The sequence below is a fragment of the Mesitornis unicolor genome, unplaced genomic scaffold (genome assembly GCF_000695765.1).
Source record: "Mesitornis unicolor isolate BGI_N332 unplaced genomic scaffold, ASM69576v1 scaffold14214, whole genome shotgun sequence".
NCBI classification, from domain to species: Eukaryota; Metazoa; Chordata; class Aves; order Mesitornithiformes; family Mesitornithidae; genus Mesitornis; species Mesitornis unicolor.
The window spans coordinates 2,503-19,092 of NW_010182141.1; the positions used below are offsets into that span (position 1 = coordinate 2,503).

The 16,590-nt window shown below is 37.3% G+C and overlaps 1 protein-coding gene across 1 annotated transcript in view; it reads right to left on the bottom strand.

Annotated features, from left to right (window-relative positions):
- Window positions 1-286: 286 nt before the first annotated feature.
- PAWR (PRKC, apoptosis, WT1, regulator) overlaps window positions 287-16,590 on the bottom strand; it is a 37,772-nt gene continuing 21,468 nt past the window's right edge. The window contains exons 4-7 of the mRNA XM_010183682.1: window positions 15,686-15,720; window positions 7,064-7,211; window positions 5,572-5,676; window positions 287-988 (exon numbers count right to left, since the gene is read on the bottom strand). Coding sequence (XP_010181984.1) covers window positions 902-988; window positions 5,572-5,676; window positions 7,064-7,211; window positions 15,686-15,720 — 375 coding nt within the window. The 3' untranslated portion in view covers window positions 287-901. The remainder of the gene's footprint in view (window positions 989-5,571; window positions 5,677-7,063; window positions 7,212-15,685; window positions 15,721-16,590) is intronic.

A 16,590-nucleotide genomic window follows, 5' to 3' on the forward strand; every position in this document is an offset into this window, starting at 1 on the left:
ATGAAAACATCAAAAAACTTACATTGGTTATGAACACTACAAATTTTAAGATGACAGCTTAAAGTAGAAGAGTATTGCAGAAGTATCTTTGCTAAAATGAAAGCTCCAGGTTTTGTTTGAATTCTCAACACAGCAAACAAACTCACTGTCTGATAGAAAAACTTGCATTTCATTGCTAAAGCAAAAGCTTTTAAAATAAACTGCAATGCACAACTTCTATGATATTAATGCTGATACCACAGGTGATTTATTGTTTTTTTTGTTTTGGTTTTGTTTTGCTTTTAATAAACCTCCCCCTCCTGCCAGAATACTGTTATACAGAAAAAAACCCGCTACTCTCTACTATTGTCAGTCTTTCAGATATGGTAAAAAACCTCAGCATACAAGAGTTTTAGAGCAAGTAATCAATCTGCAAAATGTTATACATCAGTAATAAGGCATCCACTTTACAGCTGTTTAAACAAAAAAGGAAATATTTCCCAAAATATATATTTTGGATCTGTGTAAACAAAGCTCTTATGTATTGCTTCCATTCATTTCAAAAATATACACCCACAAGAACTGAAAATTATTTTGGTGCCATGAATTTTAAATTACTGTAATTCATCCAGATGTAATCTGAAGATACAAAACCCAAATATATTTAACTTAATATTTTGAAATATGACAAAAAACCTGAAATAATTCTTATGTGAAAAGAAAGCTAAAAATATACCCCAAATTTGATGCCATTTCATTGAATGAAGAAGAAAGTACTATGAAAATAAACATTCATCTGGTTTCCTAACAATAAATATAAAGACAATTATTATAACATACTGGAACACAAGAAGTATTACTATATTGACCTTAACGTTCAATCAGTAGTTTTTAAATCTTTCCTCATTGAGGCTTGCATCTTCTACCTTGTCAGCTGTCCAACAACTTTTAAGAGGGTTTTATTTTCCTGCTTCAATTGTTCATTCTCATCTTCTATATCATCTAGGTCCTGTGAAAGGAAAAAGAAAAATAAATGTTTCTGAGGACATAAATACAACCTTCTTAATTTGTAGCAGCATGACTTTAGCATCTTAGATCTGAAATTAAGAAGCTGGGGTTGGAAAGAATTAGTGTCACAGTAGCTACCCTAAAATCTGTTAAACCAGTCTTCTTCCAAGTGTTACTGTAATTACAAAACATTAATATTATATTAATGGAAATATTATAATTACTAATATTATATTATGGAAACATATAAACTAAAGCTACAACAGGAATTAATGCACCAAGAAACCGAAATAGGATGGGTGTGATTATTTTACTGGCATATGAAAAGAGTGTATTAGTCAGCAATTGCCTCTGCTCCCCAGACTGTGCTTGTCTGCAACCACCTCGCTTGCATTTACACATCACTGGTTATTACTGCAAGAAGACCTGCTTTGTGTGTTCAATTAAGTACCAAATTTTTACAGAAAAAGTGCTGCCTGCCCATTTTTTGTTAATTTTCTATGAAAAAAAATAAAAGGCATTTTGTAAGTTCTATCTGACCTGCTACTGAAAGGACAGACAGTATACACAGTAAAAATGGGTGCTTAAAACTGATTGCTCCCACCCCAAACGTTTATCCTTCTTCCACTGGTTATCATCTTTACCCAGTTCCCACTTAACTTCTTCACTTCCTACCAAGTCTTTTTCAGGCCTTTAAAGTGAAAACCAGTGAAATTGGCTGTTTAATGTAAGCATTACTTTAGTAAAAATAATTTTACTGTACATAAAACCATGGAAGAAACAGAAGATTGACCTCAAGGACAGCAATTAGTAGGAAAGTGAAAGGTGGGCAAAGGCAGAACCACCAGGATTCTCATTAGAGATCCCAGGTGCCATCTGATTGAAGTCTGCAAAACCCAGCTGTTGCAATGCTCCACTACACATAAAACAGTATAGAAAAGAGATTTTCTCTCTCTCATTCCTTTAAGTTGGTAAGCGGTCTTTGACATACAGAGTCTATTTTCTAGTTTCTTTTTAGCGGGGTTAATCCAGAAGTGCACGCTAAAGATGCTGTGTTTAATTGGTATCATGATTTTTAATAGCCTCTTCAGTTTGCCAAGCCAAAATCTGTACTGCAATACCTTCACAATTACTTTACTGTTTTTGTAATGTAGAATCAAGAATTCGCTACCAGAAATTCCTCGTGGCCTCACAGAAGTTGTGCTGCATCACAGTACAAATGACTTCCAGGAAAAGCATTTGACCACTCCGATATAACAGATACAAGTGACTTAAATATCTAAGCATCCCAAGTTTTAATGGATGGGCACTATAAATACAGTTTACTATTTAAGAAACACACTTTGTTTTCTCTCTTGTGCAGTTCACATCAATAATCAGATGAAAGGGACAACATTTCTCCAATAAAACAGTATTATTTAGTTCAGGATACATAATACTGTTTGAACTTGTCGGTAACCTAGCCATAAAATGCTGCAATTATAGCTTACCTAAAAACCTTCTGTTTAAAATGCCTGTAATTTACTCAAAATAAAATATTAAAAGTTTGTGAAATGTTTATGCAGCAAAAATAACATTCCAAAGATTACTACAAGTAAGAATTTCTTGAATACAAGCCAGGAAAAATAACTATTGGTCTTAAAATATCCACAGAAACAATATGCTGAGAGATGCAGGTGTTTTTTTGCCACTATGGTATTTAAAGTCCCTTATTCAAAATTGCAACATAAATTTATGCTTATTAGTAAAAAAAAAAGGTGCAATAGCAGGCAAGCTTGGCCTTCACATACCAAAGGAACTGACGGTAATTGGGTTGTAAATCCTCACTGCCAGACTCTCCAAACACACATTTAACTACAATGACATCTTGGTGAGGTCAGAGATGACCAAGTGTAAACTCGTCAACAGTTGAACTTAGCCTACAAATATTTAAATGTCTTGAGATGCCTTTCCCTTCAGATATTTGAGGTTTTTATGAAGCAATTACCCTTTTCTTACAAAAAAGTGGCAGACATACTTTTAGTGGCTAAGGTACTGGAGTGAAAGAATGCCATTTATGGCAGAAAGCCTTTCCTGTTTCTCAATATAAATGCAGCTCGTGTTCCTTAACTATATTTGTGATTCATTGACTGATCTCAGTAAAATTATACTGTTACATTAAATAAATATATTTACTTAAAATGAGAAAAAGCCTGCCAAAAGATTTTCAGGATTCCTGGAAAAACTATTTTTGAAGTGTTAATACAAGATCCAGGATGCATCCATGCTTATGAACTGACTGAAAGAGCATTTCTTTAAATATGAGGGCTGAGCAGTCACAAAGCTATGGCTATGCAATAAAATGGTGCTCTAAAAAGTCATTTAGGTTCTTCGACTTGAGATTCTTTCATACCTGTGCAACCGAACATGCAGTAACTGCATATTTTGATTAATAGTAAAGATGGAGAAAGACCACGAATGCTGGACGGTCAAATTGAAAGATCCCTAAATAGGTTACCTACCAGCAAAATCTTTTAAAAAGATCTCTGTGTAAGTTCACTCAGTAAAGTTTAGTTGTCAAGAAGCCTGAGCAGAAGGCTGAAGATCACAACTGTTCTTCCATGCAAAGCATCCAGTCCTGGTGCCAGGTCTACAGAGCACCATTTCATGGAGAACTGATGGATGGCCAAGTGCTGCCTCTCATGCTCTCAGTTATGACAGTAAGCTCTAGGCAAATAAAACTGCTCTATTAACTTTCATCATGGAAATGATGCAGTATTTCTGTAGCCTTTCTTAATATTCTAAAGCTTTCCTCTTTCTAAATCCACATGGATAGCCAATATAGAAGCAATCATAAATCCAAAAGCTATTTAAGACAGACAGTAAACCTACATTTGTTTTAATGGAAGCATCACTTGAGACATGGGTTCAAACTTTTCTAAGACACCAAATTGTGAAGCTGGTCATAAAGTCAAGAGGCAGCTATTTCCTTGTTACGGAAACCCCAAGGGATGCAAGCATAAATAACCACAATTAAGCTAACAGACAATGTTACAACTATGATAAATGATGACCTGATGGAGAAAAAAATAAGAAAACATTCTCTTCTGCATTTATGAGAGGCTAACCAGGCAGCACCAATAATGTAGCTTTGATGATCTCATGGAATGGTATTATTTTATTAATTTTCTGGAAGGACTATATTCTGTTTTACGTTTTCTTTCCATGCAACATGCAGCAATTGCCATAATACTTCAACTCTGGAAAGGCACAGGCACTGCTTGACTTCACTGCTCATGTTTGACGATGGTTTCTAGTCGGACACGTGATGGATTGAATTTAGGATACCATATTTCAAATATAGCAGGAAAAAAATAACATTGTTTCTGGAAGAGCAAACCTTGCAAACAGTTACGGTCCTAAAACCCAAGCTTTCAGTGATTTAAGTTCTTTTGACTTGTTCTTTCTGACCTCAGAGCCAGAAGTCAGATGTGAGCAGCAGTATTAAGCAGATTTGCCATCCATTATGTAGAAGGTAGGAACACTTGCCTTGACTGTAATAAGATCATCAGCTTCCACGTGACACAATCTTTGCAGAACTAAAGAATGGCATAAAGACCTTTTCTTCAATTAAAATAGAAGTATTGTCTATTTTGGAGAGTTTTCATTTATCCTACAAATTAACTTCCAAATGTATTAAAAAAAAAGAAAATAAAAAAGAAACTTGTTTCAGAATAATCTCGGCTACTTTAGTCCTCTAAATTAGTTTCAAATAAATACTGGAAAATGAATGTTTGCCACTATGCACAGCATTATTGCCTCCTCTCACTGCTGGGTTGACCAAAGCCAGTTCTGAAATTTTCTTCTGGATTTTCATGGGAATGTCTGCACTGGACCAGGAGAAGCACAGTTTCCCAGAACATCCAGGCTGTGCTCCTCAGCCAGGAAGTGCAAGATGAGGTGACTAATCCATCCTACGAGAGCTCCAGTCTGCCCATAAAACTGGGACTTGTTAAAATCTTCTATCAACTTTAAAACTTCTCATCCTGTCACATTCCCAAGCATGTCTCACTCTTCTACCCCCTCTTCTCCTGCCTATACACCTTGCCTGGATGATGACAGCCCAAGTCTCCTGCCCCCATCTTGATCTGCCTTTACTTGAGGGTCAACAATGAAGATTATGAGAATATGTGTCAGAGGATAAAGCACTTACTTCTAAACCTTTCTAAGATTATCTAAACCATTATTAGTAATTAAAAGCGTACTAAAATGAAATTAAATTTATAACTACTTTGTCTAACAATTTATTGAGAAAACTGTCAAAATCCTGACTTAAAATTATTTCCTGGTATGCTACATACTGAATTTACAAAAAGAATCTCAGGTGTTCCAATAACACACAACTTACAGAAGTTCATACTGACAAACAGAAGTCACCTGGAAAAGATAACACTTACTGATATGCCTCTATGAAAAGTCACACAAATACGAAAAAAGCCTCCATACTTAATTTTCATCTGATGTGTGTCTGAAGAACAGCACAGAAAATGGAGAGGCTTTTGTCCCCCTCTTTATATAGTACCATGTGAGAAAGTATGTGCTTACTCTGTTTAATAAATCAATTTCTTCCTTCAGCTTTCCAATTAGTTCCTCTTTGTCCTGTGTCATCTTCATTAATCTTGCATTTTCCTGTCTCTCCTTTACAAGTTCCTAAAACCAGAAGATGCAATGAAGTTTGAAATGTCACTTTTGGTTTCAAGAGACAGTTTTAAGTTATTACCACTTCAAACAAACAAACAAAGAAGAAAAACCCACACACACTGACATGTAATTCCTTTTCTACAGCAAGTCAAACACACATTTCAAGGAGCTTAAAGAAGCATGTTTTACCCACAGCAAACTTGTGTGATATCTCTGATTCCAGAGATAATGTTTTAATTCATATTTAACTTAAGCCTGAATTCAAAATTGGATAGGATCAGAAGTAAGTAACTGTAATGTATCAGCTTCCAAATTTGTTATGTTCAGAGGGTTAGTCTTTTTTTTGAAGGGAAGGAAAGGAAGGAGCAGGGCAAGTTTCATGGTGGTTTTGGTTGGTTGGGATTTTTTGTACTACCATTAACAAGGAATGAAGACTCAGTGTTAGATCTGTGGGCCTGAATGTGAGACATAATAAATGTGCCCATTAGGAATTCAGCAAATATGAGTTCAGGATACTGAAGGAAAGCCCTTAAATCTTCCTCTATTTTCTGTGTTACTGGCAGTTAAATTATTTCAGAAGGAAGCTGATGTGGAAGGGAGGATTACAGAGTACTTCTTTCAAAACAGGCTTCCCAAAGTCTTAAAAAGAAGTGATTTCTACAAAATATGCTTTATTTTCATCCTTTCCAAAAAAAAAGAACTATTAAAATTGTGTTTGCTTAGTAACTTTCATCCATACAAGTTCAAGAACACTTCGCAAATTACCCACAAAAATCCACTTCAGAGGAAGACAGAGAAGCCAGTAATAATTGTACAGATCACATTATTTAGCAAAATACTGGTTTAGGTGAAAAACTCAGCTTTAGCATTATTACGTTTTCCCAAAATTGTTCATATGAAGCATGTCTGAAATAGTGAAAACTTTATATTAAATATATATTTTAAACATTTAAAACTTCAACAAATAACTGGATAAGAATTAAATTTTATAATATTTCAGTACACTAAAAAATCCAAACTAAGAAGTAGACCAAACAGGCTCACTAATTTTCTGAACAGCCAGTGAGCCCCTCCTTCCCCCAAGTTCTTTGCCTTGTGTTGATGTCACGAGGTACACATGAGAAATATGCAGAGCACTGCTGGCTCTCTAAGCGTATTATCTTCTTTACCTCAACTATTTCTCACTTATACACCAAATGAAAACTAAACATGTGTGACTAGGAAGTTCACATTCTTCTCAGCCAGTCTGACTCTTCATTCATTTTTATAGACATAACTATCTGTACTTCAAGCATTTAGCATCATTTCTATAGATTTCAGTTGTACATTTCCCCGTGGAATTTCAAAGGTACTTTATTTCAGATCTATGCCATGCAGATGTTAAGGTGGTACTTACTCTTTCAAGTTCCTCAATCCTCTTTTCCAAAGCGCTACTTGGTACAGAACTGCCTGAAGAATTTGCATCCCTGCTGTATCTGCTGTAAGTTGTCCTGTCTGTTCGGGAATACCTATTTGGACCATCGTCTTCTGGTGCATTAGCTGTGCTACAAAGGCAAAGAGCAAAGCAGACATGCATTTAAACATGTAACAAAATGGAAATTCCAAAGCACTCAATAGGTCAGTCTCATAAACTGCAGAGAACTCATTTCACAGCTCTTGTGCTGCTGAGAACTCACTCAATCCTCTACCTCAGGGAGTCAAATACTTGGATAATGCAGCTCTCATCTCACATAGGTAATCAACTTTAAACTCATACTTTACTTATCCTACTTTTAAAGATTTTAAAGTTTTATGCACTGTGCACATTAAAAACCAAGCTAAAAAACTTTATTTTAAAAGTGAAGTACCACTATGGAGTTTAAACCAAGCATATTTTTAAGCAGACAAAGGATGGAAAAAAAAAAGTACACGTCTGGAATGTAAGAAGCTTACACATGTCAATAGACTTTTCAAGAACTATGAATATGACCTGTGAGAAACTAGAAAGCAAATCAAAGTAAGGAAGTGATTAACTGATTGACCCAACATTAATTTTATGCCATTTCCAAATATTTCACTTCATAACTTGGATATGCAGCAGTTTGTCATAGCTCACTATGTGAGTAGGCACTCACCCATTAACTGATGATATGATTTTTGCTTTAGACTGTGTGTCTATTTCTTAAAATCACTGCAATGGAATCTTAACAGGTAAGCACTGCAAATGCATATAAGCTACTTTTAAAAAAGCTTATATATTCTCCATTGTGAGTGCTATGTACAAAAACAGTGCCATTTAAAAATATATGTATTATGAGTCAAGCATTTTCAAAGTCAAAGATTCAACAGTGTTCTTCCCATAGCTATTTTCTTCCTAATGGCAATGTTATTTACCTTCAATGTAGACTATAATGAATTATTAAGAGCAGCAGAACAGAGTGCCGTGGGACCAGGCAGACAAATACAGACCTTTCCCTTCTCAAACCACCAAATCTACACTTCTTTGACTTTAAAAATGCATAGCTAAACAGCCAAAAAAACCCTGTTCAGTCTTCACTAGGAGAACTCAAATGGAGATCCTCAAAAGCAACCTGGAGATGGTCCTGGGAAACCAGGTTTGGGTGGCCCTGCCTGAGCAGGGGGATGGACAAGATGCCCTCCAGAGGTCCCTTCCAACCTCACCCAGTCTGAGATTCTGTGAAATCACACAGCTGAAATATGTATACATGGTTTTCTAGACCACTTAGGAAAAGAATGAAAAGCACTACATTTCTTTTAAAACATAGGAAAGTATGATTAATGTCTTCATTTAACAGCAATGCATCTCATAACTCTAGAAAACCCCTGCTGACAATGTGCAAATCTAGATGGATACGGTGCAAATCCAAAGCAGGAGTATCTGGCAAAAAGAAATATTTTCGTGGATATAAATATTGTTTTGCCCCAGTATGTGTGAAATTTCCAAGGCACGCTGACACAATTGTAAGGAATTTTGTAGCTCAATGTTATTACCATATTTAGCACTGCTTATGCTTCATCTAGACGATTTTTTAAGAAAAAAAAAAACCCAACATTTCTAGGACCGGATACACATGTTGCAACACAACATAAGAGAAATATTTTAGCTTAACTCTATAAATTCTAGATTATTTAGCTTTCCAAAAGATGTGCTGTTTTGTGCTGTTAGTCTCAAGGATAGTCCACACAAAAAAGGCTCAACTTTTCATCACTCAAAAATGAGCCCTTTTGCCAATATACTGGAGTATCTCAACTCAGCTCCAGCGAGTGATCTTGGCAGATACTCCTACAGGAAGGTTAGAAGAAAGAATACCTACATAGGAAGGGTTTCATTAACACTGAAAATTAAAAATACTTTCTGTATATTCCCTGAAACTCACACTCAAACGTTTCCTCAGCTATTCCACTGGGGAGCAGACCCTACTGGACACATTTCAGTATCAGCAAGTACAATGGACATATCATGAAGACTTCTAGGAAATGTGATTTAAAACAAAACATTTAAGGTGGTATTAGCACGTAATGTAAAACAAGGAATGTGACAGATGTAAAGGTCATTATTTTGGCTGTTACAAGCAATGACCAGTACATAGCAACAGCAAAAAAGGTACGTGCAAGACATAGTAGACATATCCTTCACAAAGAATGGAATTTTAGTCTTCAGATACAACGCCGCTTTGTGAGCCTTACACAAGAAAGAAAACCTATTCAGAATAACAATATCACTGAACTTGGTGTCTATGCTTTACTAAGAGAAAATACCTATCAAGCAGCCCCAAAGAAAGATACCTCTATGGAAATAAACCTGGATACTTTTAATATATAAACACAAAATACATTATATATATCAATATGTAACAATAATACTACTTCTGCTGCTACTACTACTAAGAATCATCTGCCAAAACCAAAGAGCTTTGTATACTACTAAGAACACAATTGGGATTTTGCCTTCCTTTGCGTGGGGGAAGTACATGCCTGTGACAGCAGAACCTGTTTCTCTTGAGACTGCAACTGAAACCCTACTTCCTCCACGTCCTAACTGAATTAAAGGTTTACAAATACCTGCACCTTAGAAGTTGCTGGAATCTCACAATAGGGATACAAGAAAAGAAAGTCTATTGTCAGCAGATGTACATTGAATAAAAGCAGTCATTAGCACGAGAAGAAAAATGACAGGAGCCTGCAAGTTGAAAAAAACTTAGAGGCGCTGCTCAAGAAAGCAATTAAAAATGTATTCCCCTTTTTAGCATTCAAGTACCTTATGCACATGGCAACACATCTAACCACTGGTTGCGGCTGCAGAAAACAGTATTTTTAAAATTATTTTTTCAAGAAGAGCATCTAGATTGTATCTGTAGCCATATGTAAGCCGGATCAGAGTGCCCACCAGGAGAGTAACAAATGAGAATGCACCTGGATAGAAACACCCCTCACGACTGCTTCAAAGGGGAGCGTTCGACAAGAAGTTTAACAAAATTCACCTACTTGTTCCACTACTGACTTCCAATTAGCCATTATCTAGCCATTATTTGAGCCTCATCTCAAATGTGTATTCCTGTACTAGAATGCTGAAAACAGAAAATGCTTTTGGAACTTAAGACTTGCTTTGAAAGTTCTTTCTGGCTGTATTTAAACAAAAAAAAATACAGCAAGATTAAACCACATCACAGCTTGACTACTCTACACGGAAACAAAAGCTTTGTTTCAGAATGATGGTCTAGTAATTTCCCTAAAAATAAGACCAGTTATTCACACAGGGACAGGTTTAGCAGCAATATTATAGAAAGATGGAATAAATCTTGCTCCTTCTAATGCCTCTTCGGTTGTCCCAACGTCTTCCAGAAGCACTTGCCAAATTGCAGGTTCATCCAAATAACATCAGTCAGTCAAAACCAGATTTCATTGATTTAAATTATTACATGTTCGTTTTTATTGCCAGAACCCTGTCACAGTATTTGATTTGGAAACACCTAATTAGTTCTGTCACTGCAACCCAGTCAGTTGCTAACAGCTTCTCTGGAAGAATGAGCAAAAGACAGCATTTCTAAATAGGCCACCTTGGACTTCTCCTACTTGGGACTGTTTTAAGCTGAGTTCAGGCTTTCAGAGCTGAGCTAAGGAAGAGCAGTGCTGTCTCCTCTAGAGCTGCACGTTCAAAGCCTCCTGCACATTCCCTGGCTCTGGCCTTCAGGTGCCTGAGAAGGAAACCATCCAAGGAGCTGATGCGGCAATTGGAAGCCATTGACCCCTGCAGCACCGCCCTGTTCAGTTGCACAAGCACTGGCACAACGAACAGTGAAGAACTGCCGCTGGCCCAACTCGGACCATCAAAGACTCCTGCAGAAATAAACCCAAAGTGTTTCTGCCTTCTCATAACATCAGCACAGGCTGAAAGGGGGATACAGAAGTCAAGAAAAGCACCTTGAGTGACCCCTGTCTATTTTAAGCATTCCTATCTGCACAGCAGATAGGTCCTAATGTCACAAGCTAGATGGGACAGTGTTTCAACAGCCAATCCTGGCTGCCAAACTCCCAAACTTTTGCCAGCAGGCAAGTCTGGGCACAAAGTTACGAAACAGCATTTTGCAGCTGTATTTTTTTTTGCTAATTAGTGAGACCAAGGTTAGTACGATGGAATGTAAATTGTTATAGCTTAAGCTTTGTAGTCATCTAAAAAAACACTGAGCAAGAGAATTTCAACAGGGGTCTAATATTTCCTTCAGAGCATCTCCAATGAGTGCTGTGAAGCACGAGCTGCTTCTCTTCTTGCGCTCTCTGCTTCCTCATTTCTTTTCCAATTGTACAATGCAGTCTTTTAGAATCAGTGGGCAAGGGTCTCCACCTGCCGTGTTCCATGTCAACATGCTGTATTACTGTAAAAAGCTCTCCAACATTTTGTCTGGAAGCCTTAAAACCATAGCATATTGTATTCATTTCCATTAATAAGGGGAAACTTATAAGGAGAACACACCCCTGAGCCACCAAGAAATTTTAATCTGTTTCTGTAAACTGATCCAGCCTGATCTGTCTGATCCATGAACCATGTAAAAATCTTCAGAGTTATTTTAAATCCCAATTTACAAGGTTTTCTTTTCACTGTAGGGCATTTCTAAAAAAATTAGCTAAATTAGTTCAGAAGCTAGTAGACAGTCTTAAAAATAAGTTTTTAAAACAAATTCTCTGTTCTTATAAAAATATTCCTATGTCTACGTACCTATCTTGCTTTACTGTTACTTGCAAACAAACTTTTTAGTTCACAGAACTCAAGAAAAACATTAATTCATGTTCACATGTAGATCACACTCAAATATTTCAATAAACAGAATACACTCTCTCTTTTTTGATAAATCAGTGGTGACACCAACCATGATGACAGCATCAGACCCGAATCAGAAAAACATTCTCACTAATGGCAGTGTGCCTGTTGCTTTAAAATAACTACTCACAAAGCAGAGCAAAAACTGGTAGACCCAGTTAACAGTAACGGGAGTTGGGAATGGCCCAGATGAGGCACCATCACATGAAGAAAAGCTCAGGGGAAAATGAAAGGTGAGGAAGTTGAAACGGGCTATCACCACTGAAGGGTATCGATACATTTTAATCCCATGAAGCTCACAGCCAGGACAGACAGCTACTCACAGCTCCCAGATATGCTCATGAACGTGTCCTGTGGATTCATGTCAGCCTGACCCTGAAGGTTCTGGTCAGGTTTTTAACAGATCTTTCAGTATTAACTCCAAAGCACAACTGAACCACCACTTGCTCCTGAAAACATTTTATGCGGTTGATCGCGCAACTACAAAAGAACCCCTACACAAACTTTTGGGGTGTAAATATGAAAATTTTTAAAGTAAATTCAGAAGACAGGCTAATGCTAAAGATCCTCATCCCAAACTCTTATTTACTTTACTGCCTAAGGAGACAAGCTCAGTTTGTCCAACTCAACTAGAACAGAAATAGAATAACACAGCAGCAGCCAGAGGTCACTTGTAAACATCTCTTTCAGTCAATGGGCACTCAGTGAAACAGGTTTCTTAGCGATGTCATATAAAAGTTTAACCATGGGTTTCTGTAGCCATATAAAACAAAGTAGCCAGTGTGTCTGATTAAATAGGTAGTAAAATGGATGTGATTCCTTGGGCCTGGAAACATACTGAGAGAACAGCACAAGATAGATCCCTCCTCTCTTGTCTCTCTTGCTTTGCTAGAAAGGAAAGGGAAGGTACCAGAAGCCCAGGATGGCATCAGTAACCCAGGAACAGAAGTCAGGAAAGGACAGAGACAAAATAGAGGGAAGACAGAAAACTAACAAAGAGTAAACTAGTTCCTCAGTGGTTACATATAAGAATGTATATAAAGCAGGAGAGCAAGGAAAGGGTGTCTATCTGGGCTAGGAAAAGGAAACCAGTGAAGTGAAGAAAAATGCTGAGATGAAGAGATGTCACTTCTGGTACAGAACAACTGGGGAAGAGGGAGAAAGCAAAAGAGACAGAGCAGAAGTAGTAAAGAAGAGGGAAAATGACCTGAAAATTCCTGACAAACAATGAGTCTGTAACAGAGCCCAAGATTTTAGGTAAACATCTTTTCACTTTTGCTGTCATTTGCCTACAAAGTCTACTAACAGTCTCTTCCCCACCCACAAAGCACTGACCACCTATAATCAGAGTAGAACGAGTTTCAAATGGGATCTCAAAGTGGTTGTCCGTATGCGAGAACACGCTTTGCTCTCCGTTTGCTTTGAAAACCTAAGGGAGTATGCCCAAATTTGCTAAAAACACGGTAAATTGAACACATTCAAGCCTTCGAGCAGCTTATGGTCTCAATCCAGCCTTTTGGAATGCAAATTCCAGTTCCAGGTGTAATCACAGAACGGCATTTTCTGTTTCCAAAGGACTTCTACTGTATGTGGGACTCAAGTGAGAGCTCAGTGACCTGAATCTCTGCAGAGAAGGCTGTTTGCTGTAAGACCTGACTGAAGACAGTGGAAGGGACAAACAAGGGAAACATTGGCAGAAGAGGACTCTGGTCCCGACCCCTTTAGCATTCACACCAGAAGTGAAGCCACTGGGAGGCATACTTTGTTCAGGTACTCTTATCTGAAAAAGTACTTCGGAAGAGGCAGAAATTTCCAGATATAGAGGAAAACCAACAGATACTGTTAGCTCTAATCACAGTGGACATTGCATGGAGGTACAGTTAGAATAAAACACACTTAGTACTTGTGAGCACCAAGCCCTGTGGTGACCTGATAGGAAAATAATCCTGTTTTCAACATGATGTTTGAAGACTATGCAATGAGTAAGACAGAAGGCAACATCTATAACAAAATACTGAACAGCAGCTCACAGGAAGTCAGATTCCTCCCGAATGTGATGCCAGTCCTGAGGGGGAAAGTTCACAAAGAATGTACATCCTACACATAACTAAAGCTGACCGAATGAAGACTCCACAAACAAGTCTTATTTTAGCATTTTCTAGCTTTCGAGTATCCTATTTTTGCAACCCTAATCAGAAGAATTAGCTTTTTTACAAATACGCTACGAATGTGATTGCACAAACTTCTATTTATTACCACCTTTCACACAACCAAGTTTTTGCAAGTGAGGATACACAGCATGTGAACAAAATAAAGATAAGGTTTATGAAAAGCCACAAAGTACGATGACACACACCACTAAGTATTCGGCAGATACAAACAGCAATGAAATTCTGCCTGAGGACCGAAGAGGAAATGGAGACTGAACTAAAATGTGTTTGATTAATAAGAAAGTGATAATGAAATTACACAGTTGTAAGGTTGTCACAGTAAGTTCACCCATTCTGCAAAGACAAAGTGATTTAAAAAAAACAACCCTAGAGCAATAAAAAGCATCACTCAACTAGATTTATGAGAAGCCAGGAATATAAATATAAAAGACAGTACCACGCTAAGAAATCTAAAGCATAACAGGATAGGTTATTATTTTTCACTATGAGGGTGGTGAGACACTGGCACAAGTTGCCCAGGGAAGTTGTGGATGCCCCCTCCGTAGAAGTGTTCAAGGCCAGGTTGGACAGGGCTTTGGGCAACCTGGTCTCGTGGGAGGTGTCCCTGTCCATGACAGGGGGTTGGACTGGATGAGCTTTAAGGTCCTTTCCAACCCAAACCATTCTATGATGCTATAGGTGAACAAGTCTGAGGGGTGGAAAATGCACCAGTGAAAACTAGATAACTGAAGGTGCTCTTTGCATTTACTTCTATAGCCAGGAGATATAGACAGATATACACACACACACAGAGATCAATTAACCATCTACATGTTTTACCTGAGTAAAGGTTATCTAAAAGAGAATATACTCATTTGTCATAAAAATGTCTACAAAAATGCCTTGCTTCAGGTGACATATATTAGACACCATGTTACCATCACATTTTCCTAATCATTATGATAGCTTTGCCAATATTACTTGCACATGGGCAAAAATTTCACACACTGGTCAGGTGCATTAGGAGCTTCTGAAATATCTTTCAGTTTAAAAACTTGAGTATTGACCAGGGTAACACTTGGCTCAATGACAACCAACCAATAAACAGGAAATGCTACATCTGGGCAGCATCCCCTACAACTGAGACAGCAGTATGACAAAACCATAGAAATTTATTTCAGTATTACTGTGGAGAGTAATAAAATTATCTTCCTGTATAAATTTATGAACCACCATCTTCTGAAGTTTAACTGTGAACCTATTAGCTCCTAGGTAATGTGTAGTCAAGTCAGACATTTGCTTGGGAAACTGTATTGCACTGGTATATATAAATACCAGCTACAGAAATACCAGCTGAATTTTTTTTAAAACAGTAGCATAATAGAGGGGTTTGGATAAGTTTGCTGCATCTCTCAGGTCCTTACCCCAACATCACGCTATGTATCTACAGTAGCAGTATGATGGCCTCTACTACAAACATGCATTAAAATCAGCTTTATTTCTGGCAGAACTTTATATGTAGATAAATGTGTTGTGTACAAAAATCTCATACCTTTTATACCTGCTTGAAACCATCCTGGAGGAGTCCTAAAAGAAACAGAAAAGAAAAACTAATTAACATTTTTCTTGTAATTGTACTTCCAAAATACTTTATCACTCCATAGAAAATGAAGCCTGCAGTTAAGAGCAGGAGGCCCATGCCTCAAAGAGCTGCTGTACAACTCAGTTTTGCGCTATCTTGCTGTCAGGAACAGAGAGAACACCAGGATTACTGTGACCATGTTACTGCTTCTGAACATCAGCTCAGAACCCTGAAACAAAAGCTTCTGGTTACATCTTAAAACTGGAGGCACTTTCCATGCATATGGAAACAAAAAGATCAGTGGGGAAAAGGGCTCATTTATTGTGTCATAGTCCCTGAAGAAACATCTGCATGTTACATACAAATAAGAAAACCTGAAACAAAATGCTTGCATCAGTAATGCTACACTTGTAGCTTTCCAACACCAGTCTGATCACACAGAAAAATTAAGACATGTTTCAACTGGTAAAGGATGGCTCAGATTAGGCAGAGTAAGTCCACAAGTATTTTTTAGGATGTTGTAAGAACACAAACCAATTATTTCAGCAGCCATAGACAAAATTTCCCCCAGCATCGGCAAATAATAGGTACAAAGTCAGGAAAGAATATTTAAGGAGTTAATGAACTGAAAAATTGTCTTTACTGGAAAAATAATGGCAAGCATGAAATTTTCTCTAGTTATGACACTAACTGCAGGCAGAGGAATAAATGAGTTCTCAAAACCAGATGCAAGAGAAATTCTATCCAGTAAAAAATCCCACAAAACACTGCACTACCTTCACTAATCAGTGTATTAATGTCTTTTTAAGCAAATAAACAACCTAAAAAATAGGATAAAAATACTTACTTTATTACAGAAAGTAAAGTTGACAATC